Genomic DNA, 27999 nt, shown 5'->3' with positions numbered 1-27999 from the left:
GGAAGCAGTGGACTGAGTCTGGAGTAGAAACATGCAGAGCCACCGTGTACAGGCGTGTGCAGGAAATGGGCTACAGGTGCCGCATTCCCCAGGTCAAGCCACTTTTGAACCAGAAACAGCGGCAGAAGCGCCTGACCTGGGCTACAGAGAAGCAGCACTGGACTGTTGCTCAGTGGTCCAAAGTACTTTTTTCGGATGAAAGAAAATTTTGCATGTCATTCGGAAATCAAGGTGCCAGAGTCTGGAGGAAGACTGGGGAGAGGGAAATGCCAAAATGCCTGAAGTCCAGTGTCAAGTACCCACAGTCAGTGATGGTCTGGGGTGCCATGTCAGCTGCTGGTGTTGGTCCACTGTGTTTTATCAAGGGCAGGGTCAATGCAGCTAGCTATCAGGAGATTTTGGAGCACTTCATGCTTCCATCTGCTGAAAAGCTTTATGGAGATGAAGATTTCATTTTTCAGCACGACCTGGCACCTGCTCACAGTGCCAAAACCACTGGTAAATGGTTTACTGACCATGGTATTACTGTGCTCAATTGGCCTGCCAACTCTCCTGACCTGAACCCCATAGAGAATCTGTGGGATATTGTGAAGAGAAAGTTGAGAGACGCAAGACCCAACACTCTGGATGAGCTTAAGGCCGCTATCGAAGCATCCTGGGCCTCCATAACACCTCAGCAGTGCCACAGGCTGATTGCCTCCATGCCACGCCGCATTGAAGCAGTCATTTCTGCAAAAGGATTCCCGACCAAGTATTGAGTGCATAACTGAACATAATTATTTGAAGGTTGACTTTTTTTGTATTAAAAACACTTTTCTTTTATTGGTCGGATGAAATATGCTAATTTTTTGAGATAGGAATTTTGGGTTTTCATGAGCTGTATGCCAAAATCATCAATATTAAAACAATAAAAGGCTTGAACTACTTCAGTTGTGTGTAATTAATCTAAAATATATGAAAGTCTAATGTTTATCAGTACATTACAGAAAATAATGAACTTTATCACAATATGCTAATTTTTTGAGAAGGACCTGTACATATACATTATACATATACAAGATCTGTTTCAGCAGGTGGTCGAGGGTGGGTCATTCGCCAAGGAACAGCGCGAGGACAATCGGCTGAAGCACTGCTGGGCCCAAGTGCGCGTGGTAGACGGTAAGGAGACTCAACCGGGCCCCCATCCTCTCCCGCATTTCATCGTCCGAAATGGCCTGCTCTACTGTGTCGCGCAGCGAAGGGGGGAGAATTTTTTTTTGTTGGTGGTGCCCCGGACGAAGACAGAAATGGTGCTAGAGTTGGCCAACTCGCACCCCCTAGCGGGACACCTTGGGGCTGATAACACCACCCAGCGAATACGTGACCGCTTCCACTGGCCGGGGATGGAGGCCGAGGTCAAGCGGTTCTGCCAGGCCTGTCCGACCTGCCAAAGAACGTCTCCGCGGAAGCCTCCCCCCAGCCCGCTGATCCCTCTGCCCATCATTGAGGTGCCCTTCGAGCGCATCAGGATGGACCTAGTGGGGCCGTTGCCTAAGTCTGCCCGGGGCCACGAACACATCCTCGTGATTGTGGATTACGCCACCCGGTACCCCGAAGCAGTGCCCCTCCGGAAGGCCACCGCCAAGGGCATCGCCCGTGAGCTCTTCCTGCTCTTTAGCCGGGTCGGCATCCCCAAAGAGGTACTGACCGACCAGGGGACTCCCTTCATGTCCCGGCTAATGGCTGACCTGTTCTCTCTCCTCAAGGTGAAGCAACTGAGGACCTCCGTGTACCATCCCCAGACCGACGGCCTTGTAGAACGCTTCAACCAAACCCTCAAACAAATGCTGCGGCGAGTAGTAGCCGAGGACAAGCGGGACTGGGATCTCATGCTCCCCTACGTGCTGTTCGGGATACGGGAGGTTCCTCAGGCGTCAACTGGCTTCACCCCATTCGAGCAGTTGTTTGCGCGCCAGCCCTGGGGCCGAAAGGAACTACGCCACCGTCGAGAAGGAAGCTCTGGCCATCAAGTGGGCAGTCCTGGAGCTGCGCTACTATCTCTTGGGCCGGAAGTTCACCCTCGTTACAGACCACGCAGCCAGGGTGACGCGGTGGTTCCTCGCGCTCCAGAACTTCCAATTGGAAGTGCGACATCGGGCTGGAGCAACCAACTCCAATGCGGACGGCCTCTCCCGGATCTGGTCAGCTTTTGCAGGTCTGTCGGGGGTCACTCCCCACCCACCCCTGATATCACCCCTACTAACACCATATTATTCTGCCAGGCCAGGACAACGTTGGGGGGGGGTGTGACGATCTGCACCGCCACGGGCACCGCACGGACTCACCCACACCTGGACACGTTTGAGAGCACCGCCACACAGAAGACTGCCATCACCGCCCACGTATTTGCACTGTTGTTAATAAAATCCACCCTCCGGAACCTTCACCTAAGCTTTGCTTGTCGCGTGTTCCTTCCACCCTGCCACAGTACCAAACCAAAAGACCCATACCGAAACAGTTCTGTACGAATACGTGTACTGTTACACCCCTAATCTATCTATCTATCTATCTATCTATCTATCTATCTATCTATATATATATATATATATATATATGACTAAATCTTTCCTTTTACATCTTGCTCTATGCCTATGTTAAAAAGAGAAAAAAAACTACAGTAATCAAGCTTTTATCATCCAACTTGGCTTTTTAGCCAACAAGGAAAGTCTGTACCTGATAAACATCTGTTTTCACAAAGGCTGACCTGCTGAAGCCATCTGCACATGTCTCTAACACTATTTTCCCCTTCACCCTGAAAGTGTGTCTGTTGCCAAGATTCCTTTAATGACAGGAGTATCAGGAAGAATTCATAAAGAGCGCATTCAAAGCAATCCAGGACTATCAGGGACCCGTCTGGGCTACAATCCAGCCATCACTGAACAATCATTCAAGCTTCTTTATTTTTAAAGGATTCAATTACAAAGTAATCAAACTGTGGAGAACGGCTACTCAACAGAACGTAAAGATAAATCTCAGTCCTAATTGTCACTTTTCGCAAACCCTCCCAGCACACAATCTAATCCGTCAATGCCTTTTTCACAGTCGTCCATGTAAAACAATACAAATACATAAACATTTGGCCCTAACGGAGAGATACTTCACAGCGAGGATTAACAATCTGTACTTCACAGGATATAAACACAGTGGGAATGTTCCTCTGTCTTCTCTCATGGAGTTTCACAAGTTTCGAGCGCTGGCCCTCAGATGACTCCTCTCAATTATATAAGTCTAAACTGAACATGACATACACTCTAAATTTGAGAGAGCTCTTGAAAGGTAAGTGAATAAGGTGGGCTTAAATCGAGAATCATAAACAACACATGAGGGCATGTCATATTTCAGCAGCTGTGTGAAAGTCGCATGTATGCAGAGCTTCATGGAAACCCCTCGTCCTTCCTTCCTGGCGCAGGTCTGTTAGTGCAGGCCGTTGTATTTGGACAGTCTGCTTGGGGGAGGAATTCTTACAAACAGTAACACTATACTCAGCACAGACAAAGGAATGTGGCGTTTAGAGCAAGGGAAGAGTTATTTTCTGATACCTTGGCATTTTACATTTAGAACACGCTAGCACGCTCTTCTTTGGGAAGTCGTGGCCTAATGGTTAGAGAGTCGGACTCGTAATCAAAAGGTTGCGGGTTCGAGTCTCCGGCCGGCAGGAATTGTAGGTGGGGGGAGTGAATGTCCAGCGCTCTCTCCACCCTCAATACCACGACTGAGGTGCCCTTGAGCAAGGCACCGAACCCACAACTGCTCCCCGGGCGCCGCAGCATTGGCTGCCCACTGCTCCGGGTGTGTGTTCACGGTGTGTGTGTGGATTTGTTCACTACTCACTGCTGTGTGTGTGCACTTGGATGGGTTAAACGCAGAGCACCAATTTCGAGTATGGGTCACCATACTTGACAATACGTCACGACTTTACTTTTTTTTTTTACTTTATAATTTACCTAATTAGGAATTGAATTCTGACTGTCATGCAAACATCCAGCTGCACTGAATGAAAAACAACAAACACACGTGTGTAAATACAGCCTTGATGCCGAGCAACTGCAAAACAAGCAGCCTGAGCCGTTTATCTGTGTTTTCTGTAGCCCCCCGGGTGGTCTCGTTGTAAACCGGGTGAGTAACGCTATAGGGCCATCTAATACTGTAAGGGTGCTAAGGACCATCCACCTGTGTGCCCTCTCAGAGTCTTGATTTTAAAGTTAACCTCTATAAATCTCTAAAGTATCTCCCATTCGTCATTAACCTGTGATTATGAATAGGCCAAATATGCTATTTATACATAATGGTAAGGTCATACGCTCTAATTTGTCTGTGGCATACGGAGGTGCAGAAGACTCAGATAGAGATAGTTCTGCTAATAATAAGGTAAAGCACAGGGAGGCACAGCAAGCACATCATTAAATATGAGCAACTATGACAGCTGTATTAAAATAGCTCTCACTGCCATAGGACATTTCTGTTACTCGCACTGCTAAGATGAATTGTGACATGGCTTCACAGGGTATTTCTTTTCTGCCCTCATAATCATGTTAACAAACGTCCACTGCTGTGGTGCCACGTGTAACTCATATAATCTAGAGGCTCTACCCAATAAAACTTGAGTCTGAGATCCCGTATATAATGTTGAAAAAATATTTAATGTAGTTTGGATTTTATTCAAATTTAATATCAAATAAATTTATTCAATTTAAAATCATGTAAATAAAGGGAACTATTTGCTAAGGACTTTACATTGACACAACTGGAATTACTTAAATCTAAATCTATTTAAATATTTGTTAATCTAAATAGTTGTTATCTTAATCTAAATGATTGTTTAGCAAATTATTGTTTAGCAAAAACAATTATTGTTGTTAAAAAATGAACTCAAAAAAGTATGGAAGCCCATTTCTGTCACAGATCTGCCAGCACACTATCACAGCGATCACCCTCACCTGTGTTTTGATTACACTCACCTGCTCCTCGTCACGCTCCTCGTCACCGCTCCCCATAAAGCCACACACCGTCCAACACTCGTCGTCCGATCTCGTTCATCAAAGGAGGACTGCTAAAGCTTCCACAAGCCTTAGTATTAGTTGTGATTGTATTACTTACCTGCTTCGCGTCTTACCTGCATTCTGTACCTCTAGGATCCAGTTCCAAGCCAGCTCCCGTGTTCCTGAGAATCAGCTCCTGTTTGGCGGTGTGTGTCTCTCTCCGTGTTCGCTGCTGCTCCTGCAAAGGATAAGACAAGTTTATAGCCATTCATTCCGTTCAAGATCTGCTCGGTTCAGTACTCACCTGCCATGTCCCCAGTACTCTATTGGTAATCAATAAACGAACCTGAACCTTCCTTCTGTCTATGTCCTCATCCGTAACAGAAGATCGGACCAACACCGAATAATGGACTGCACTTACCAATCTCCCGAGGATGAACTGCTCCAGATGTCTCAGGATGGCCGCCCCATTAAAGGTTATGTAGAGGACTTCCTCTGGCTCTCCCACTACGTATCGTGGACGGATGGGACATTTAAGACCGTCTTCTGGGGCGGTCTGTATAACTACCTGTTCCTCCGAGCGCCACCTGCCACTACCCCGGGCTCCCTACAACAATACCTGGATTATGTACTTCACCTCGCGGGTTCATCTTTTACTGTAGGAGAGGTTCCTGCCGTCCAGCTACCACCCGCGGCGATGAAGATTCCGCTGCCCGCGACATGTGAATCCATGCTTCCCAAGTGCCCCAGAGAATTCGCAGTTCCCGAATCCCGAGAATCCAGTTCTGAGACCATGGCCAGGAGTGCTGATCCCAAACCCCGAGAATCCAGTTCTCAGACCACGGCCAGGAGTGCCGATCCCGAACCCCGAGAATCCAGTTCTCAGAACATGGCCAGGAGTGCCGACCCCGAATCCAGTTCCCAGACTACGGCCAGGAGTGCCGACCCCCGAATCCCGAGAGTCCAGTTCTCAAGCCACGGCCAGAGTGCCGAGCCCGAACCCCGAGAATCCAGTTCTCAAGCCACGGCCAGGAGTGCCGATCCCGAACCCCGAGAATTCACTTCTCAGCCCACGGCCAGGAGCGCCGATCCCGAACCCCGAGAATCCAGTTCTCAAGCCACGGCCAGGAGCGCCGATCCCGAACCCCGAGAATCCAGTTCTCAAGCCACGGCCAGGAGCGCCGATCCCGAATTCAGTTCTCAGCCCACGGCCAGGAGCGCCGGTCCCGAACCCCGAGAGTCCAGTTCTCAAGCCACGGCCAGGAGTGCCGAGCCTGAGAGTCCGCGTTGTCCGAGCTCCCCCGAGAGTCCGCTCCTTCAGAGCGTCCCACAGGGAACTTCCCCAACAAATAGTTTTTTTTGGGGGGGGCTATATAGCCATGGCCATCCAAGCTCCCTGATCCGCCATGGCCATCCAAGCTCCCTGATCCGCCATGGCCATCCAAGCTCCCTGATCCGCCATGGCCATCCAAGCTCTCTGATCTGCCATGGCCTCCCGAGTCCCCTGTCCCGCCATGGCCTCCCGAGTCCCCACGCTCCTCGTCACCGCTCCCCATAAAGCCACACACCGTCCAACACTCGACGTCCGATCTCGTTCATCAAAGGAGGACTGCTAAAGCTTCCACAAGCCTTAGTATTAGTTGTGATTGTATTACTTACCTGCTTCGCGCCTTACCTGCATTCTGTACCTCTAGGATCCAGTTCCAAGCAAGCTCCCGTGTTCCTGAGAATCAGCTCCTGGTTGGCGGTGTGTGTACCAGCTGTCTCTCTCCGTGTTCGCCGCTGCTCCTGCAAAGGATAAGACACAAGATTATACCCATTCCGTTCAAGATCTGCTCCGTTCAGTACTCACCTGCCATGTCCCCAGTACTCTATTGGTGATCAATAAACGAACCTGAACCTTCCTTCTGTCTATGTCCTCATCCGTAACCATTTCCACCACATAATCCAACAAATTATTAATGTATTATTTATTAATAAATGATACATTTTATAAAACAAAATGACATATAAAGTAAATTATGGCATACTAAGTCATATAAAACGTTGAAACTGACATAAAAAGTCATAATTGTTACATAAAAATGTAACTTATGGACTTAAATTACTTTCATAATTTTGACTTATTCTCAATTATAACTTAGTATGTGATATTTGACGTCATAATTTTATCGTTTTTATCTCATTATCGTGACTTAGTATGTCATAATTTCAACTTTCTAATTTTTACTTTTTATTTCAACTTCGACTTGTCATAGTTATGATTTACCAAAGCATGTTTTTTTTTTTTCTTGTGTTTCCATAAATCCATGCAAATTGTTGCTTTAATTTAAGTTCCATGAACAACTTCATTTTTAACACTACTTTACAATACAAGGTAGTAATATCTGATATCTTTAGAGCATAACAAGCAGAGACATATGGCCATGGAGGTCAGATAGAAATAGTCAAGTTTTCCTTGTTGCATATAATGACGGATCATTAACTTTGGCCGTCTCTCTCTGTGCTAAACAAAGAGATTGGCGGCACACGGTCAAGACAGGAAGTGTTAGCACTGCACTAACTTCAGTGCCATGAAATGGAACAAACAAGATCAGGGCATAAGCGTAGGCGTCCTGTCAGATAAGCTAATATATGCTCTGTGGCATGTAGCTGTACCTCATGGCTACTTGAAACATTAGCACAGTTCTCTCAAGCGCTTCTACAGATAAGACGACTGCAACTTAGAAGCCACTTCAGCTAAAATAAGCCATTTATTGTACAAACGCTGGTTGTTTTGGGCCATTTCAAAAAGCTTTTTATCATATACAAGTGGATCATGTTAGACCGAGCTGGCAAGTGTGAGCTCTTTTATACAGTAATAATAAAGCTCCATCTGGCCTAGTGGGAAGGCTAATGAGTACCAACATTTTTTTCATTACATCATTGACATTAGCTAATGTGCTTTTAAATGGCAATTTAAACACCATCGTGTTACCACAAAATGCCAGCCATTACAAGTCTCTCTGTGGGGATGCTTACCCTGCATAAGTGCTGCATTATATTTCATATCTGGTGAGCCAAACTACACAAATCTCTGGCTAAATGTTGGATTTGCTTCACTGAAGCAGCATGCTAATTTACAAGGTCAAAAGCAATTACATGTTGCATTAAAACAACACTTTGGAACGAACATAAAACTTCAAGAAAAAAATTGAATTATATTTACTACAACAGGACTAGGATTACTGGAATTACTTTTCAAGATTTAATCAAGCAATGTAGAGACTTTCTCCCTGGAGTACCCTTGGGTCAAGTGCATTGCTCAAGGTCAAAATTGGTTTTCTAGCTCAATGGCCACTTAATTTGTGGTTTGAACCTGCAACTTGGTTACTAACTCAGATTTTGTTAGCCTCGTTATCTATAAACTCTGAGCTATCAACATGTCACACTGCTGAAGGTCTGACTGTAGAGCGTAACAGTCAAGTTCAAGAGTCAACATAAGTCCCATTGGATTTCACTATAAACTTTAAAAAATAAAGGATCCAAAACGTTTTTGCAGCAATGCCATAAGAACCATTTGGGTTCCCCCAAAAAGCAGTAAACAGTCCTTAAAATAACCACTTTTTTGAAGAACATTTTAATAATGTTTTCCATCATAAAGAACCTTTGTAGAATGGAGAGTTTCGACAGATGTTAAAGGTTCTTCGTGGAATCAAAGATTCCAAAAAAGAACCTTTATTTTTACAAGTGTAGAGAAATATTTTTTTTTAAGATAATGTATTAACCTTTCAAGACAGGCCTACTATCAGCTCAGAGATTAATTGATGATATTTGCTTCTGTAAAAGTCATGTCAAATCACACTAATTACCAACTGTCCAGTAAAGTACTAAACACAAAACAAAACAATAACTACACCAAAACAGCTTAGCAATGTCCTCCAAATGTAATTGAGGTTAAACTACTTATAGTTGTATATATTTTTATAGTTTGCAGTATATTTCAAATATATTGTTTTGTACAGTTGTTCTTGAAACAAATGCTTTATTTCCAATGCTTCATGGGATACCTAGATCATTCCTTCATAAAAGGTATTAAGAATGCACTCTTGCAACTTTGCCTTTTTGCTCTGATTCAACAGTTGTAATGTTATCCATTTCAGAATTGGTTGATTTGATGCATGACTTAAACTCTTTATTAAGAAATTACCTGACATCCCTATGGAGAAAACGAATGGGGAACAATACATCTGAAATCAAGGCTGCTGAAAAAGAGATAAGTCTAATTTCTGATAACAGCACATTATCACATCAATGATTAAACTGAGGTACAGAACATGACCCCAGAGACCTTTTGGGAGCCCTAAAGACTTCAGATGCAGTTTATTGTTTGCTTGACCGACACAAATGAACACAGAGCGTATAAATTGGTCCAAATGGAATTTTCATTTTCCATCTTTTCCTCTCCCACCCCAATTCCCCTTTGCCCCCTCTCCACGCCATCTCATAACCCAGGTCATTAATAATGTATAATATTGACTCAGCAAAGCCCATGCTTTTGGGATGAAGGGGTGCTGTACTTTCTCTTGAAGTGTGAGGCATGCGCTCGTCTGTTGCCTGGCAACCAGGTAGTTCCTAGTAAGTGCTTCTCCTCAGAGAAATCCCCTCATACTATACTGCAGTGAAAGCCCAAAGTGCCGCCCACATGCCCCTCCCAACTTACCTTTTATGAAACTACCTAATAATTAATTTCCAGTGCAAATACTGCGCATGTACACAATCGGAAAGTTTTCGCTGTAATGGGATGCCCTGAATTTCACGTATCAATGTGTCATCCCATAAAAGCTCTGTTTGAAAATAGATCTAAATACAGAACAGACATTGTCTTTCTGTCATGCGGCAAAATAGGCTGCTGTGCTGAGAACATGGCTCATAAGCCCCATATAAACTAACGGTTCACATTGCCATGACAACCTCAGTGTGGCGGACAAAGACCTTGCCGTTAGCACCAGTTTTTGCAATGCAGTTTTTAATTATTCATCGGTTTCTGCTTTCATCGTACAAAGAATGCGGTGCACAAACTCACATGATTGACAGCCAAGCAGGAGCTGTAGCTTACATAAAACAGCGAGATCGGTTGAGTCAGGTGTGAAGATGTGGGGAACGGTGCCCAGCAAAGAACATTATTCATAGTTTCTATCTGACTATGAAATCACTGGGCCTTTTCTTAACTGAGTAAGAAAATGCACTTCTTTTCACCCTATGACTTATTTTAAAAGGATATTTGTGACCATGGACCACAAAACCAGTCAATTGTTTTAAATTGAGATTTATATATCATCTGAAAGAGCCCAAAAGAGCGCATGTTACACCTCTTCATCTCCTTGCACTGGCTACCAGTGGCAGCTCGCATCAAGTTCAAGACACTGATGCTTGCATACAGAACGACCACAGGCTCAGCACCCTCCTACTTCCACTCACTATTACGAACCTACATCCCCTCCAGAAGTCTGAGATCTGATAGTGAGCGACACCTTGTGGTACCATCACAGAGAGGCTCAAAATCACTCTCTAGAACATTCTCGTTCACCATTCCTGGCTGGTGGAATAATCTTCCCACCCCTATCCGGAATGCTGGATCCCTGTCAATCTTCAAGCAACAACTGAAAACTCATCTCTTTCGGCAATACTTGACTTCATCCTAAACTCAAAAAAAAAAACTCACTCTTTCCCTCTCTTTCTCTCCCTCCCTTACTAGTTTGTACTTATTTGAACAATGACTGAGACTTGGTGTTACGAGCACCTCCTCTGTCTGATTGCCTCTTAAAGATGAATCGCTTTTTGTATTCCCCAATTGTAAGTAGCTTTGGATAAAAGCGTCTGCCAAATGACTAAATGTAAATGTAAATGTAATGAAAGCTTTCCAGTGATTTATGGTTTGTTAGGTTTGTTTTGTGGTCCAGGGTCACATTTCACCCCAAAAAATAAACATTCTGACATTTGCTCACCCTCATGTTGTTCCAAGGTAAAATATTTTGAGGAATGTTTCAATTGTTTTCATCCATACAATGAAAGCCAGTGGGGTCCAAAATAACATGGGGACTCTTTTGACCCTAGTGAAAAATAAATATCTTGCATTTAAAGACCGATATTATTCAAAGATACTTTGAATCACTATTAAAGATACCTCATCACTATACGGTCCTCATCAATAGCGACATTAAAACACATTTTAGGCTTAATATTATGAAATGTGCATTGTGCAAAAGTAGTACTCCAAATTATAATTTTTATATAAGTATTGCGCGATATGTCAGTAAATATGTTAATAGATTATGCTTTGTTTATAGATTATAAATTATACCTATACTTTAAATAAAATTATTTTAAAAATATTACTTTTTTACTAGGTGACTTTCACTGACTGATTTTTTTTTTAAAATATCTTCTTTTATGTTTGATATAAGAAAGAAATTCATATAGATTTGGAACAACATGAGGTTGAATTTTGATGCAAATAAGAGAAATATGCTAAAGTGCAAAACTGAAGGAGACCAATATGTTGCACACCCAAGCAAATCATTCCTTCCCATATAAGCAGTGCAGTAATCGTTAACTATTTAATTTCTGGATAAGGCCAAATAAAATGATATCAGATGCACAGATTTTTCATCACAACAAGAAAGATCAGCATGCGCTACTTTTCATCCTGTTTGAACTCTGATATCTCTGGCAATAGATTTAATGCCGCACAAAGCGACTCCAAAACTTACAGAGACATCTTTAAAAATTCATATTATTTTCATAAGCTTAACACCATAAGACTGCATATTTAGAAGTCAAGTCTCTTAAAGAGATCTCTTGAATAAAAAGGGCATTATTCATTATCCACACAGAAATCCCAAGACAAACAAAAGGAGAAGGATGACTATGTAACAACAAAACTCAATTCACATCAAAATTTACTCTCAAGTGCATTTAACATCTGCTGAACCAAAAAAATAAAACAATGCTTCATTGTCATTTTCAATCAATTGAGCCTTGCCCTGTTTGTGTCCAATTGTCACTCTCAATGTACATTTCAAACTCGCATCAACACCTGATCTGCAGCTTTTAACACACTGTCATTTGTGTGTGGTCTACATTCAAAGTGTGAGATGGCAGCTGAATCAACACAATAGTGAAACATTTCTGTCAGAGAGGAACCCGGCTCGACAGCATGCTGGGATTTGGGAACGAATGCTTCAGAAGTGGCTCCTGTCACAACTGGCATTATAAGTGAGACTTATAGAAACTCAAATACAGACACGGCCCGTCAGATAATAAAAAGGAGTACTGTTGAGAAAAGCATGGTTTAGCTTGCTTTTTAAGACTTGCTTTCGTTTCCACAGATGGGAAATTTTTCCATGGCACCGTTGGCTCTTTCATGAGCCTGGAATATATCCGTCCCCCTCAAATGGTGCAGGTCCCAGCTGGCCGCCGCTCCCCAGGGAGGTCCATTGCGACCTAAACAGCCACCTCCCACCAGCCACTCAAATATCATCCTTTCAGTTCTCACCTCATATAAACACTTCACAGAGCCAGGTGGATTTGAGGTTCACCAGAGGGACCCATCCATGGCAGCCTTCAAAATCAATTGCCACTTAGTTTTTCAATTATGCCCTTTGCTTCTCTGCCTTTTGTTTATAACAGTCTGTTGAGAATAAATCACACGAGTCTATTGCACCACAACTTACATGACCAAATCAATAACCCGCTGAGATCAACAACACCTTGGAGCTTATGACATGTAGTATATACGTTGAGTGAATGAGTAGAGAGGAATGAGTAGAGGTCTTGTTGTGGGACCTGTTGGTCTCAGTGCTACAAGCTCACTCATAAATATATTAATAAAATATGCAGCAGGCTATTAAATACTCAGACGGTTTTTCCTAGTCATTAGGATTTGCATATTCTTAATCAAGAGGTTATATTAAAATCTATATGCTTGACTCAAAAATATTAATTATGTGATGTGATATGCTTCTTGATTTGCTAAAAAGCAGGTAAGGAGATGCTAGTCATAATAGGAACTGATCTACTTTAGAAAAATGCCATTGAAGTGAACCTTTTTGCTAGATGGTTATTCAGTTCACATCCTATACACAAAAGATTTTACAATATCCATAAACAAACATAATATAAGAACTGAATGCACAGGTTGATTTAAAGCTTTTAAATACATAAATCTCTTTTCATAGTCAACAGAAATTTAACCAGAGGCAGAGAAACAAGAAACAAGGAAAAATATTACAAAACAAAAACATATAGGCCATGCTTTGCTAATGAATTAATTATGTGATAGATGCCATGATAAAAAGCAGGTTAAGTAGGTGCTAGTCATAGCAGGGATTAATTTACTTTAGATGAATGGCAGAAAAATTGCTATCTGGTTATTTAGTTCAGTGAAATGCACCAAATTTTTAAGTATATAAATCAATATATAAAATATCTACAACATAAACCAAAAAGTTTTTTTTTGGTGTATTGATTACTATTTGTATAGACACAGTTTTACTGCAAATACCACGGTTAAATGTTAGTGTAGCAAAACCGCAATTAATTTGTGGTTTCCATGGTTTAACTATAGTAACCATCGTTTTTCGGCTTTATTTGTTGTATAAAACCATGGTTCATTTTCGTAACGGTATAAGGAAGCAGATTAACAGCTGAACTTTAGGCTAATAAATACTCAAATCTGCTTTCATTGTCAACAGGATTTTCATATTTGATAATGGACAGAGGAAAGAAAAGTTGCAGGCATAATAAAACATTAACTTGGCTCTTGATTATTAATTATGTGATGTGATAATCGGGTGCTAGTCATGTTAGCATAACCGCTAACATCTTTGTTAGCAAAGGCTTAGTCTCAGCCTGAGACTTCATGCCCACGGACCGTTGGCTAAACTGGATTTTCAAAAGTATGTGAAATATTTAAAGTTCGCGGCATAGAATCTTTAAAATACATCTGAGAGTTTCACACACCGGTCTGTTAATGTGACGACATTTCCACGCCCTGAAACTTGACGCTAAACGAAACGAACTGTGATTGGTTGTTTGACATGTCGGTCAAACGGCCTCATGGGTGGGCCTTGGCCAATGAAAACGGACATCTATTCCAGACCTTCAGCCGTCAGTCTGAAGGTCTGGCTACGCGAGACTAGCAAAGGTTGTGACTCCATTTGGTTCATTGTCTGTGCAAATATAGCTGATTAATCTCTTACAGGAATGTGTCTGAGTGTGCTAACTAGTTAGCAAAGCGATTCAGTTTTTTAACTGCTAATGCATTGCTAATATCTTATTTTTTTCTTTCTCACCATATTTTCATCATCAATACAGTACAATTAACATCTTTAATTATTATCATGCATCTTTGTCTTTGTTGATGAAATTGATGAGCACTGATTAGCTCTGATTACAGCAGTTCTGCATTTTACTTTGATTAAAATTATGCACACATATCAATACAGAAAACTGTTGCTAAGATACGTTTTCTTACATACTCTTTCTCTGTTTTTAAATAAGAAGCTTTAAATCACTCGAGAGCAGCATTTTCAAAGCAGCCTGTAGCTACAGTAACGGCCATCCTAACCCCAAAATGTGAAACCAGTCCAAATTGCTTTTGGGGAACAGGCTGCCACCTGCTGTATCATTTGTAATCTTGGACTACACATCCAGATCATTGCCCCTCAGTGACTTTGGCACGAATAAGTGTTGTTCTGTCATTGTTAAGCCTGAGACCCATTATCATTATCTAGACGCAAACACACTGCGTCATAAAAATGCCATCCAGAGCTTTTACCACCCCTGAGGATCAGTATGAAAATTTAAACTTGCATCAGTGTTTACATTCGTGACCTGATCCATGAAGCTCGCGTGTGCTGCAGATCCAAAACAGTCCATAAATTTGCATTGTGTGTACAGGCTGTCCTTTAAAGGCACAGACGTCCATGCCTTTATCGCTTCAGTGAGAAGACGTCGACAGCAGATTTGTACGGGCCTTGTTAGTTCCACACCATTGCGCTAAACACTCTGCGAGCCACAGGCCTAAGGATATACAGAAATCCAGCTGAACTGATATTAATCCTCAAACGCTCTTCTAATCAGCATGCTTTGGCTGTGACTGACTTCTCTTCTCCATATGCCCTAGACCAATAAATCATTCAGCTTCCTTTCCTATAGCTACATTCAAAGACTAGCGGTTACACAAGCACCGGTTCCCATCAGACTCTGATGTCTTCAACCAAAACAGCATTAGATCTCCAAACGTCCACTCTGATTTCATCCTTTAAACACAATGGAGATACAATATGACCATCCTAAATCAGAACGTACTGTAGGCTTATGAAGCTATAAGTGCATTTGCTCCTGTCTGTGTTGTGCCCTGAGTGGGGTTTCAAATACAGTTTATTCAATAATGAAAATTGTGATATAATTTACAACCCTCATGTTGCCAAAAAAAGTAAAAGTAGTATTGTTTTGGACCCCATTGACTTTTTATTGTATAAAATAGTGAAAGCATTATTCAAAAAATCTTTGTGTTCCACAAAAGGAAGAAAGCCATACAGATTTAGAACAACATGACAGAATTTAGATTTTTGAGTGAACTATCCATTTAATACATTCCCCACCTGAAATTGCATACTTCCCTACTATATAGTAGGTGATAAAACAATGTGAAAAGAGCAGTATGTCCGAATTCACAGTATTCATAAAACAGTGGGTGAAAAGTACCTGTATATAACTTACTAGTTCCTGTAAGATTCTGATGGACACTTTACTATCCCAGTGATGTGATGCAACTGGCACTGGTAGATCACATGACTGATGCAGTATGTCTGGACTGCATTCGTGCTACACACATTCATACTATACAGAACATATTTTCAGAAATTAAAAAAAGTGCCTACTCAAGAGTATGTGACTTTGGATGCAGCCATGCACACGCACATGGCAACATGCCTGCTCTGAACAGACTGAATGTTGTCATTGTGGTCCAGGTGTACATCTCAACAGGATACTCACATGGCAACATGAACATTGCACACATGATCTATATCTGAATTCACAAAAACACATTTATACCTTCCTGCTTAAAGTGCCCCTGCAAACAGGATTGCAAATTCAATTGTGTGTTTTGAGAGAAGCTCTATTAACTAGCTCTATAACGTTCAGGCTGCCATTTTACAAAAAAAAAAAAAAACTAGGCAATAATGATAATATAAGTAAGTGGAATCATGTTTATTTAATGTAATATTTCAAACCAATTTTATGGAGAAGAGTTGGCATCAATTTCAAAAAATGACACACACACATCCCCAGTTATGCCATTGATGTCTACAATATGTCAGAATACCAATTAATCATCACCTCAATAAATAAGTGTTATGGCCTCGCAACACGTGTTTGAGGGCGGGAAAGCTCATGTATGACTAATCAAAATAAAGATGATACATACTTTCATCTGACAAGCATGCTTATTTGCAGCCTTCATTCTGCACTGCTACACTAATGCTAGCGTATTAAACTGACCCAAAAACAGCCACATGAAAAAACTCACATTTTTGGTTAGAAAGCTCAGTAAAGCAGAAGAGAGATCAAAAGACAGAAGAATATAAATGGCCCAAACATATGAATAACAAAACAAATAACCAGGTGTTTTAAAAATTGAAATTTCCTTTTGTGCCTTGATGGGGGGTGACAAATGGCTGATGCTCTCAACATTTCAGTTTCTGTTGTTCAGTACATTTGTCTAAATAATCAGTGGAATGATGCAGTGAGGCACATTGTCATTTCTGTAATGTTGCACACAGAACTGCATGCTTGGTGCATAGATCCTAATGGTGATTATAATAATCCAACAGACATTTGAGCAACGGAAGCTGCCATTTATATGCATTATATGCAAAGTGCCCCACCATGAAAAATGTAAACAATTCACATAAAGAAGATTTCAACAGAAAATGCATTTGCACACAACACTAAGTAGTTCGCAAAACAATCTCGGAAATAATACTAATTGCAGTGAGGTTTTCCATATCCTCCAAATATACCACAGAGTGCTTTCTGTAGCAGAACCACGTGACATTAAGTGTATATCTACACTAATCATGGGTCTATTCGCTTACTTTACAGCTGTCAGTCAAAAACTGATGAAATACATAATGCACTTCAGACCACAATGTGGCCATCACAAATGTAATATGAAAACAATTACAACCCAAATGTAATTTGCATTATGGCTAAGCAGCAAAAAGCAAACCACAAAATGGAAGGAAGTGCAGTGCACAAATGAGGCCAGCAAGTCCAATTCATCACTAAAAACTAGAAATCATAAGCACTGTATATAATCTAGATCATAAAGTAATATCTACAAAGTGCTAGGCTGCATTTTGTGCATCACTTCAGCAGAGCTTGAGCCGCCCCTACAGCTAATGAAGCTATTTATAAAATAGTGCTCTTAATTGCAACACTGCCAAAAGGACGCATCTTTGGGAAGCCACACCGGTGGGAGAACGAGATCAGCTCTTATTTGCTGAAGTTTCCTGTCAAAATACACGCAGGAAGCTGCAAGCTGCCACGGCAACCAGCCAGCCATTCAGCATACACCTACAGATCTTAATTGATACCGAAGTCCTGTCAGGTCCAAGAAAAACAAAATAGGAACTGATCGATTATTATGCATGATTAATGCTGCAGTCGTCGGCGTACTCTTCAAAAACCACATACTTCACTTCTAACTAGTAGATGGAACATTATTTAAAGGATATGGGTTGCAAACCATCCTGAGACACCAGCTCCGTGGACGAGTGGTCTGTTTGATGCAGAAGAACACCACGGGTGCGAGTGCCGGGTAGGGGGGCTGCTCCTCCTCATCTGAGACCAAATCCGGAGTGGGGTCCCGGGCCCCGGACCCCTGTGCCTGAGAGCTCTCATGGACGGGGATCCATGTGCTGCTCTTTTCCTCGTCATCTCCGATTTCCTCACTGGGACCGGGTGCCCGGTACAGGGCTGAAATGGGAACTCTTACCTCTCCTCTCTCCAAGTAATGAAAGTGTTCTCTCCCCTCGCCATCAGTCATGATAAAGCGTCTGACAATGGTATCCTACAGTTAACAAAACAAATGCATCTGTTTTTATGTTCCCAGTATTTATTTTGGAATACTAGTAATGATCTAACAGTAACTTCATTAATTTCAGTATTAACTATTCATTAGACATGGGTACTTATTAGAGCAGCGACTATTAGCTATTCAGTTAAAAAATAGGAGTTTTTCATTTGCTAGTGTCACTATCTCAGTATCTAACAGTAATAAGTAACTGTTTCTCTGTACAATGGTAACAAATGGTTGCCACTGAATTCTAGAGAGCTCTATAGTTATAGATGTCAACTATTCATAACTAGTATGTATACTCGTTGTTGCAGGTACAGCATTTTACTTCTATTAGGTACTAGTACACATTTGTAGTCATTAGTTACTACTCTGAGTTTGTTCCAGCTTTACTAACACAAATTTATTCTATACTATTACCTGAAACACTATCATAAATGGTTATGTTACAGTTCAATTAAAAATGTTTTAGCAGAACTATATATAGTGACCATTTGAACAGTTTGTCACTATTGAAATGAGTAGCCTACTAGTATTTTAAAAAATAAGTATAGCATCAAATGAATAATTATTAGTCAAATAGTGACTAGTAAAAAAACACTAGCAATTAAAAACCAATATATTTAATCAAGTTCTAATAAAATATCAGTGTATAGGGTTAAATGTTAAATCGGCTTGCCATAGGATGTATTAAATGACGGATAGTTGGTTGTCACGGTTTTGTACAGTGAAGAGATAAGCGCTTGTCAGATGCATCAGATAGATCAATATCAAGCTTCATCATCATTTCCTAGTTTTACATATCTAAAAATAAAAGGGACCATGAATCGATACATATAGTCATTAGGCTGCTTTAAAACGTTTTGAAAATTATATCTCAACAAATCTGCGCATAGCTGCCGTGAAAAATAATGCTGTTAAGAATATTTATACTTGCCTACAATAGGCTATTTCTATTTTTTTTCTACAGAAAAACATACTGTGACGGAAATTGATTTTAAGCACAACTTACAAAACAAAACACATAAGTTACCTTATAGATAAGGAATTGGAGGTTCCCATAAGCATCTCCTTTACTTTCAGTGTTCTACAGAAAAATCCGTTCTGGTAAGAGACTGAGACTCGCTGAGATCCATTTGTCTCTTTCAAATGCAGTTTCTGCCTCTTAACGATGAGTAAGTCCTTCGATTTTCTTTAAAATGAACAAATCTTGAGAGATTTATCCCAAAACATGTCAGAGTATCTCAGATGTGAAGCAAGAAAAGCCATTATCCAAAGAAAAAACTGCGAAAGGGTTTGGTGCATCTGTGTTGGTCGGGATTCTCTCTTGATGTGACACGCCAAACTTCTAGTGAGCAGAGCGCGCGAGCACGTGACGCTTCCTTTGGCTTTACCCGCATTACTTCACACCTGATGTCCTCTTTTATCTTTTTTATTAAGACTGGATATCTTTAGACATACTGAAAACACGCTTAGATGGAAACTAAACCTTGTAATCTTAAATTACATTGATGATTATAGGCTATACACAGAATAGCTTCAGGGCAAAAAACAAAATGACTACAGTTAGCTTATTGAAAATAATAAAAGTGTACGCATAAAGAAATTAATCTGTTCAATGTGTTCAGAGATTCTCACCTTTGCTCTGTTTGGGTTCAAGCCTCTGCTTCTCATAAAATGCTTGTTTTTCTCTTACCAGTCACTCAATATGTGTCAACACTGTCAGATACCAAAACTCTGTGTCAAATATTTATCAAAAATCTAGCATTTACGCCAATGAATTTGAGACTATTTTTCAGCTCCACCTATTGAATTGTCACCGCAGTCAGACAGTTTTATGTTGGCGACAAAATAACTATATTTTCCTCATCACACATGTATTAAATGCACATTACCATTTTGTTTTTGTTGCTACTGGAATCTATTTAAAGAGAGCCAAAACACTTAAAAATGCATTGGAGCTGACATTTCAGTTGTGACAGAAAATATAGCCATTGTATTAAATATTTATTAAATAACATTTAATAAAATGTATTAAATATTATTATTATTATTATTATTATAAAATCATCAGAAGCTGGTTGACCTTGTTGAACTCAAAGCAGATGAAAAGAAGACTTCAGGATAAAGAATGACTTTTATATGACCTGATTTTTTAAAATGCTTTTAAATATCTGCTGGTGTTAACAACAACAACAACAACAACAACAAAAAAGTAATTAAAAAAAACAACCAAGAGACAGCTGTGAAATCAGCTGAGAAAATTCAATTAAATAACATTGCTTGTTAAAAAAAACCATGATACTTACTATAAGAAATCATCACTCAAAGGCATACCTTTGTAATTTCTTTAGGGGTAAAGGTGTCCCTTTGAGGGTACTGCCCCAGTGACAAGATGTTGTACCCCTAAAGGTACCATTTTTACACTTTTTTTTCTGAGAGTGTAAGTTGGGCACATGTTTTTTCCAGTGTCCCAAGAATCAGTTCATTATCCATTTTTACAACAACAACAACAACAAAAAAAAGCTGTAAAAAAATGATGAGGATTTAGTTGTTTTTAACAATAAGAGTTGGCTATAGGCTGGTCAAATATGGCATTAAAAATATATTCAAAGTGCTCTTACATGTAATAAATATCTGATAGGTTCATATGTTTCTGCGCAGTAGCTTTAATAATCCCTGCATGCTTTCCTATGGTTCTGAATAATAAGCCATTGTTTCAGTGTAAATCAATACTGTCTGCAAAAGGGTTAGACGTTCTGTAACCCCAATATGTCTTCAAAAAACAATCTCTGAGAAAAGCGTTTTACATCGTAAAGTATCACTGTTTCCATAGTATCTAGACTCTCAGCAAAATTAAGTGTCATTTTGAAGAAAATCACCTCCAATACATCAATTATTTCACACAGATAGTCAATACATTTCTCCAAGGAGAATGACCTCTTAAGCTTGGGGTAAGCATGTGCTCCCTACTGATAATAGCACATGTGCTGTACAACAGCAGTGAAATATATATGGACCGAATGCATTATTGAGAGGCAGTGTGCGAGTCTACATGCTTTCCTTCCACGCTCAAGTTATCTTGTAAATGAGTACAGCAAAACATAATTTGAAAAAAAAATGCTTTTAATGAATATCACATGAGCCCAGCCACTGCAGAAATTCACAATACATTAACATCAGACATAAGAGATGCATCATTTCATGTGCCAATCCAAAAACTTTAGCTTTTTAAGCAATTACAATAATAATGTTTGTATTATGTATATGATTCTATGACATAAAAAAATTACATTATATTATATATTATAGATACATACTATACATTCGGTGTACATGTGTGTATATTTCTCATTTTCCATTCTCATTATTACATATCTCATATTGTAATAAGGAAGAGTTTGTATTAAGGAACAGTTAATTGCTAGTCTTTAATGACTTACTGAGATGTCAAACTCTACAACATCACTTGTTTACTTGAGGAAGATAAAGACCATAGATCTATTGACAAGTCTGGAAACAGGTGTGCATCTTAAATTACTTGGAAATGGATTTTATGATTGCTGGGGCCAAGGGGTTTGCACAGTTTGGTGAGCATCCAACAGTTGTGCTGTGTCAACTAAAGCTGCTTCAGTATCTGTGGTGAGAGAATCTGATGCGTTCTCACAGACGGGGGGATGTGAGCAGCACTATCGACCTGTCAATCATCCCTTGAGTGGGATGGTTAATCCTGTCCCACCCCCAGTTGCTCCTCCGTTCCTTCCCTTTCAGCATTGCAATTTATTTAAAAGGATTCTAGAGTTTTAAGGATTCTATTCATCTTTACTGCTTCTTGCACAGTCAATGTTTGCAACCACTAACTCCGGTACTGTAACTGGTCTATTTTTCCTTTCAAGACCTTTCAGAGAGGAGATTCAGCTTGATTTGAACTGCATATTTCAAGGGCCTTCTTCTTTCTACCTCCCATTATGCACTCATCCAGGAGGTACTCAAATATTGCTCTTACCCAAATGTTCTATCAGGTGTTCGTCACACTCGGCTCCTTCAGGCACTCAAACGGGTCGCGTCACTGCTATCTTCTGAAAAGCAGCTGTACATTCCAAACTGTAAAGCTGCTTTAACCCTCTAGTTTAATTTCTCCAGACTTCGCATCTCATTATCCTGATGGCTGAGGAGCCATCTGGACACGGTCACCACTTTCTGCTGTTGTGCAGGGAGGCAGACTTAAGATGGTAGATATTTTATTAAAGCTATTGATGGGACAGAAATAAGTAATCAATTCATTTTTATACAACAGGTACTGGTTTTCTAATCTGCTTAATTAGGGGTTCTACAACAATGCTGATATTTAGTATAACAGCCTGTTTTCTTCTTCCTTAAATGAGGATTGAGCAGCATGTTTTCTTCAATTTCTTTTCTTTACTGCGACAATCTGAACATGGCTTGTGGGTCCAGAGCCAGTTTAACACAGATAATAATACTAAGTTACAGTGTAAAGAAAAAAAAAACGTTGCAGAATCTAATGAGAGACTTCTTTACACAGACATCATGCAGATTTTCTTTTGTTTTGATCTTCCTGAATGCTTTAATCCTCCAGTACAGAAAGAGATAACTGATCTTCCAGACATATCAACAATAAAACTGCAATGCAAACATCTGTGGACAGAGTGATTACGTTCAATTTTTTTGAGGATGAACTGGCAGAAACATTTCAAGCATCCGTGGGTAGAAAAACAGTGGTAATGAGAATGGCCTTCACTGATTCACTAACAAGCTGAGGCTAGAATAACAAACTGGAATAAAAAGAGAAGACAAAAATCAAGCTGATATTCATCCACTGAGCCACCGCCCCCAGTCAGCATTGTGTAGTCACAAAACCCATAGCCAATAGTTCTCTAGAAAGAGGTTTTGCTTCATGAGCCAGATTTGACACTGAGCATCAAGTGACAACCAGCCCATGTTTAATCTAGTCTAGATTTGTTAAATGTTTGAGGATGAGGGCATGCCACACAACCTGTTCATGCTGGCATCTGTATGATTTGGCTGCTTCTACCAAGTGACAAATGAATTTGCACCAAAATACTGCAGAGTTAGATTTTTTCCCCTCCCATTTGTGTTTTATAAAATCCAACTAACCATATAATCATACATAGCAAAATAAAGTCCATATTATTTATCTATATTACATTAAAAATATTAAAACAAATCCACCAGTTGTAAATCTCATGAGTTTATAGCTGATTTTGGTGATGCACTCACAATTGTGAAAAAATTAAACAATATGCATCGATGAATGATTCACGATAAGCTCAATAACATGCATTCACGAAACAGATTGTGTAAATTTGATTTTCATGCCGACTTTTTCCTTTTAAACCGACTCTTAATATTGCATCATTCCTATATTAAGTCGTGAGGAAGTCGTGGCCTAATGGTTAGAGAGTCGGACTCGTAATCCAAAGGTTGCGGGTTCGAGTCTCGGGCCGGCAGGGATTGTAGGTGGGGGGAGTGAATGTCCAGCGCTCTCTCCACCCTCAATACCACGACTGAGGTGCCCTTGAGCAAGGCACCGAACCCCTAACTGCTCCCCGGGCACCGCAGCATAAATGGCTGCCCACTGCTCCGGGTGTGTGTTCACTGCTGTGTGTGTGCACGTTGGATGGGTTAAATGCAGAGCACGAATTCCGAGTATGGGTCACCATACTTGGCAGTATGTCACTTCACTTACCTCAAAATCTTGTAAATATTATTTCCTTTCTTCTTTTTGTTGCAGATAAAGCTGGAGGCTCAGCTGGCACTAATTTGTACAGGATGCTTTTCTTTCAGACAGAGTAGTTAGACACGATGTACTCTGCACATAAGATCCCCGCTCTTGACCTTTGACATCAGCACCTAATTTCCCCAAAGAGCAGGAGGGGCAAAGGCGAAATCTTCCACAGCAGAGGCATATTTATACTCTTCATAAAGCCTATTTCAGATTAATTGGCACCACGTGAGCCATCAAGAATCTTTACACAGGACAGTGGGGGAGCTGTTGGAAACTGATAAGGAGCTGACCCCAGCTACGGCACTCTTATGATGGTACCAAATCATGAACTAAATCATGAACTGTCATGTAGTAGTAGTAGGACCTGGAATGAGTTCTCCGGGTTTGCAGTGGGCCACTAATACTGCATCACTGTCCTCTTGCAATCTAATGTCCAAACCAAAGAAGGAAAGGGTCACCTATGGGTTTGCCCTTTAGACTGTCAGTAAGAAGGTCAGGAAGAGTGCAGTGTTTATCCATGAGCTTCTGGACCTTTAATAACACTGTGAATTTGATTACTGTACTTTCCATTAGGGATGGAACCGGCAATTATTATCTTGACAAAAGCAATAAAGTGATATGAGCTTGGATTAACCATGTGACCCATTAATTAAACGGAGTGTCTATTTACACTAAGTGCAAATAGCCCTCCTTGTTGGCAAAGGCTATTTACACTAACTCCGCCCACTAACGTGTGATTTGATTAGTCAACACTAAAAAAAAGATGCTTATTTAGTATGTTTTAGTGGCGTAGATGGTAAAAGTGCATGCTTTTTGACGCGATCAACCCGAGTTCGAGTCCGTGTTTTGACAAACTTTTTTTTCCCTTTTCAAATCTCATATCGCATCAGAAAGGTATTTATTATCAATAAAAATGAAGGAAATAATCAAAAAGTTGAAAATAAAAGTATCGGGTAGGGTTAGGGTGTAGGTGTAGGGAGGGCTTTGTCCCAATAAGGTGGCATCCATTTAATAATTTGAATTAAAACTATAATTTACACTCAATTGTCAAATTGCGTACTGTTTTATAATGTACTACAATACTGATGTGGAGAAATATAAGTAGTATAAATCGTAGAAAATCTTGCTATTTTAACAGTATAAATGGAATCTATAGCTATGTAAATAGCATATTGTTAAAAAATATTTTCACTTGGTCTAAATAGAATCCATTGCTATTTGCACTTAGTGTAAATAGTATCTATCGCTAAAAAAATATGCTATTTGCACTGAGTGTAAATAGCATCTATCGCTATTTTTGAGCAGCAAATCAGTGTGTCATAATGATTTCTGAAGGATCACGTGACACTGAAGACTGGAGTAATGATGCTGAAAATCGCATCACAGGAATGAATTACATTTTAAAATATATTTCTAAATGATCGTCAATGGTTGCACAATTTCTGTGCAAGTACAGCTAAATCTATCTAAATACAATATTATGGGCGAAATCCACAGCATCTCCCTTGCTTAATCATTGTAAAACTAATCTGTCAGAAGACACATGAGTCACCTCTTCCCTCTGTCACAGCAGTTCACATTGCCAGGGTTGGACAGCATTTGCAAATCAGTAACTGTGCTGAGCGGTAATCCAAGGCTTTGAGATCTCCAGTGGGGTTTTCTTTGTGAAAACGTGCTCATTAAACTTGTGTCAGACTGGCCCAAATGCGTTTACGGAGTTTTTTGCTAAACACAATATAAAAGGGACCATGCCGTCTCCATGAAACAAACCCCAGAGATCATTCTCTCATATCAGTCTCCGGAAATTGAAACCAAGTCATTTTCTTTTTTCTTTTTTCTTTTTTTTTTTTTTAAGTATGAAAGACTTTTTATTGTATGAAGAAAAAAAAAACAAAGTGGAATGACATGATAGAGAGAAAATTATAACGTTTTCTTTTCAGTATCAGAACTATGCTACTGTGTCAATTTCACCAGCCAATGACACGAAAAATTACATGTTATATGTCCATCAGACTGACCAAAATCTGGAGCCATCCTTGTCACAGAATTTAACTGTCCAAGTTAAGAGGGAACCACTAAGCCGCTATTCATCTCATCTGAATAATGTGCACAAAAGCCTGTCAGCAGACACTGTCTGCCAAGAGTGAATGATGGCCGTTTCCTGGATTGGGCACGAGTCTAGTGTCTGTGTAATGAGAAAGAACAACACTATACTTCCTTTAAACACTTACACCTGGCTCATATCATAACAAGGAGACGCAGTGATTTATGACGCAGACTTGCAGCTCCATGTAACGCACACTCGACAGCAGCTTCCAGTGCATGTCTGTAATATGCACCACAGATCAAAAGGGTTTCCCAGACAACTGGCAGGGTCCCGTGTCAGCTTGTTAAAATCCTCTCCTGATGCAGACGTGGAAAAGGCATTACTGCAAATGCAATTTTTGTCCTCTAATGGAGCCTCTATGAAGCTGCGTGAACTATCAGAAAACCAGTGACATGCAGAGAAATTGACACATTAAACAAATGTGCATGTATGCCAAAATGACAAGCCCTGAGGTCCAGCGCAGGACTTTGTGATAATGACTACCCCAGTGGGGATCTCAGGAAGAGTGACAATTTGAGAATTTGGGAGAGGCAAATTCACTGAACAGTTGCAAATAGCATCACAAAAATCTATAAGAAGCCACTATCCAGATTAACCAGACGCTAATGGCGCTGAAACAGCATTGAGTTGTGAGCATTTAAATTAAGGCATTGTCATTCTTTTTCATGTAAATTATGCTCATTATAGATTACGCCTTATTTACATTAATTAATATTGTTTACCTGCCACAATTAACAATGCACAATTAATAACACCCATGAAAGCAGCGGTTTGTGTGCATTTCCTAGTCTTCATGGCAACAGTTATTTATTAAATAATATAACCGGCATATATCTAGACAGAGAATGCAGCCAATCACATTAATGGATTTTAGAGCCAACCAAATTTTATTGATATTAGAATGATTTCTGAAGAATCATGTGATACTAAAACTGGAGTAATGGCTGCTAAAAAATTCAGCTTTACAATCACAGAAATAATTTACATTTTACATACATATTAAAATATAAATTAGTTATTTTCAATTATAATATTTCGCAATTTGTTATATTTCTTATATTGCAAATTATAATAATATTCACAACTGTTTCACTGTATTTTTAATCAAATAAATGCAGCCTTGGCGAGAATAACAGTCTTCCTCAAACACATTTAAAATATTGTCAATATTTATTAGTTAAATAAATCTGTGAATGGAAAAAGTGTAAAGCAAAAAAAAAAAAAGGGGGGGGGGGGGGGGGGGTCTCAACATAAGACCCTGCAACATAAGTCACCAAAGTTGAATAAACACCCAGTTTTCTAAGAAAACTGCCTTCACACAATGCAGACAATATGTCCACATAAACTATGCTATCAGCAGATGATGCAATACAGGTCAGTTGTAGAGGCGTTCAACCCCATTCCCACATTCTACCTGCTCATGTAGAGAGCCGTGTCCACCAGAGACACAAAACACTGCGGTCAGCAATGTAACCCAGGGCTTGTACCTACTTCCAGCAGCAGGGCTTTCTAATGGATTTCTTTGTGAGGTAAAGACCTCAGGAGATCTGTAAACCTTCTGATTTCTGGTTCTGCGCTCGCTCAGTGTGTGAATGCATCACACAAGGTGTAAGTTTCACATGAAAACTGCTCGAGCGAGTGATGCAATACATTTGCAATGGTGACACACACATTTAGATGGTGGATGAGTGGAAACTGTTTGCATCAAACTACAGCACAGCATGACAGGTAGAACCATGTAGACAATGGGACTTTTATCAGTGTGTTTATGTTTGTGTGTTAGAATCAAAAAAGTCAAACAGGCGTGCACATCCCAACCACCCAGATCGGGCTCAGGTGCAGGACAGCTGAGGAACTTGAACAAAGAAAAAGGAGAGAAGTCTGCACACTGAAAATAGCTAAATTCATTTGGAGCAGCTATTTTCAGTGTGCGGACTTCTCTCCTTTTTCTATGTTTGCGTGTTACTCATACTCACGA

The 27999-nt window shown here is 40.3% G+C and overlaps 1 protein-coding gene across 1 annotated transcript in view; it reads right to left on the bottom strand.

Moving 5' to 3' along the window:
* LOC306853616 (voltage-dependent T-type calcium channel subunit alpha-1H-like) overlaps positions 1 to 18117 on the bottom strand; it is a gene marked incomplete at both ends in the record, with an annotated part of 121476 nt that extends 103359 nt beyond the window's left edge. Inside the window, one exon of the mRNA XM_079391153.1 lies at positions 17807 to 18117. Within this exon, the coding sequence (XP_079247279.1) occupies positions 17807 to 18117 (311 nt within the window). The remainder of the gene's footprint in view (positions 1 to 17806) is intronic.
* Positions 18118 to 27999: the final 9882 nt, after the last annotated feature.

This window comes from Barbus barbus, assembly GCF_936440315.1.
Source record: "Barbus barbus genome assembly, chromosome: 3".
Lineage (NCBI taxonomy): Eukaryota > Metazoa > Chordata > Actinopteri > Cypriniformes > Cyprinidae > Barbus > Barbus barbus.
The sequence above is the reverse complement of the archived record's forward strand: the minus strand, read 5'-3'. Positions and strand labels throughout refer to the sequence as shown.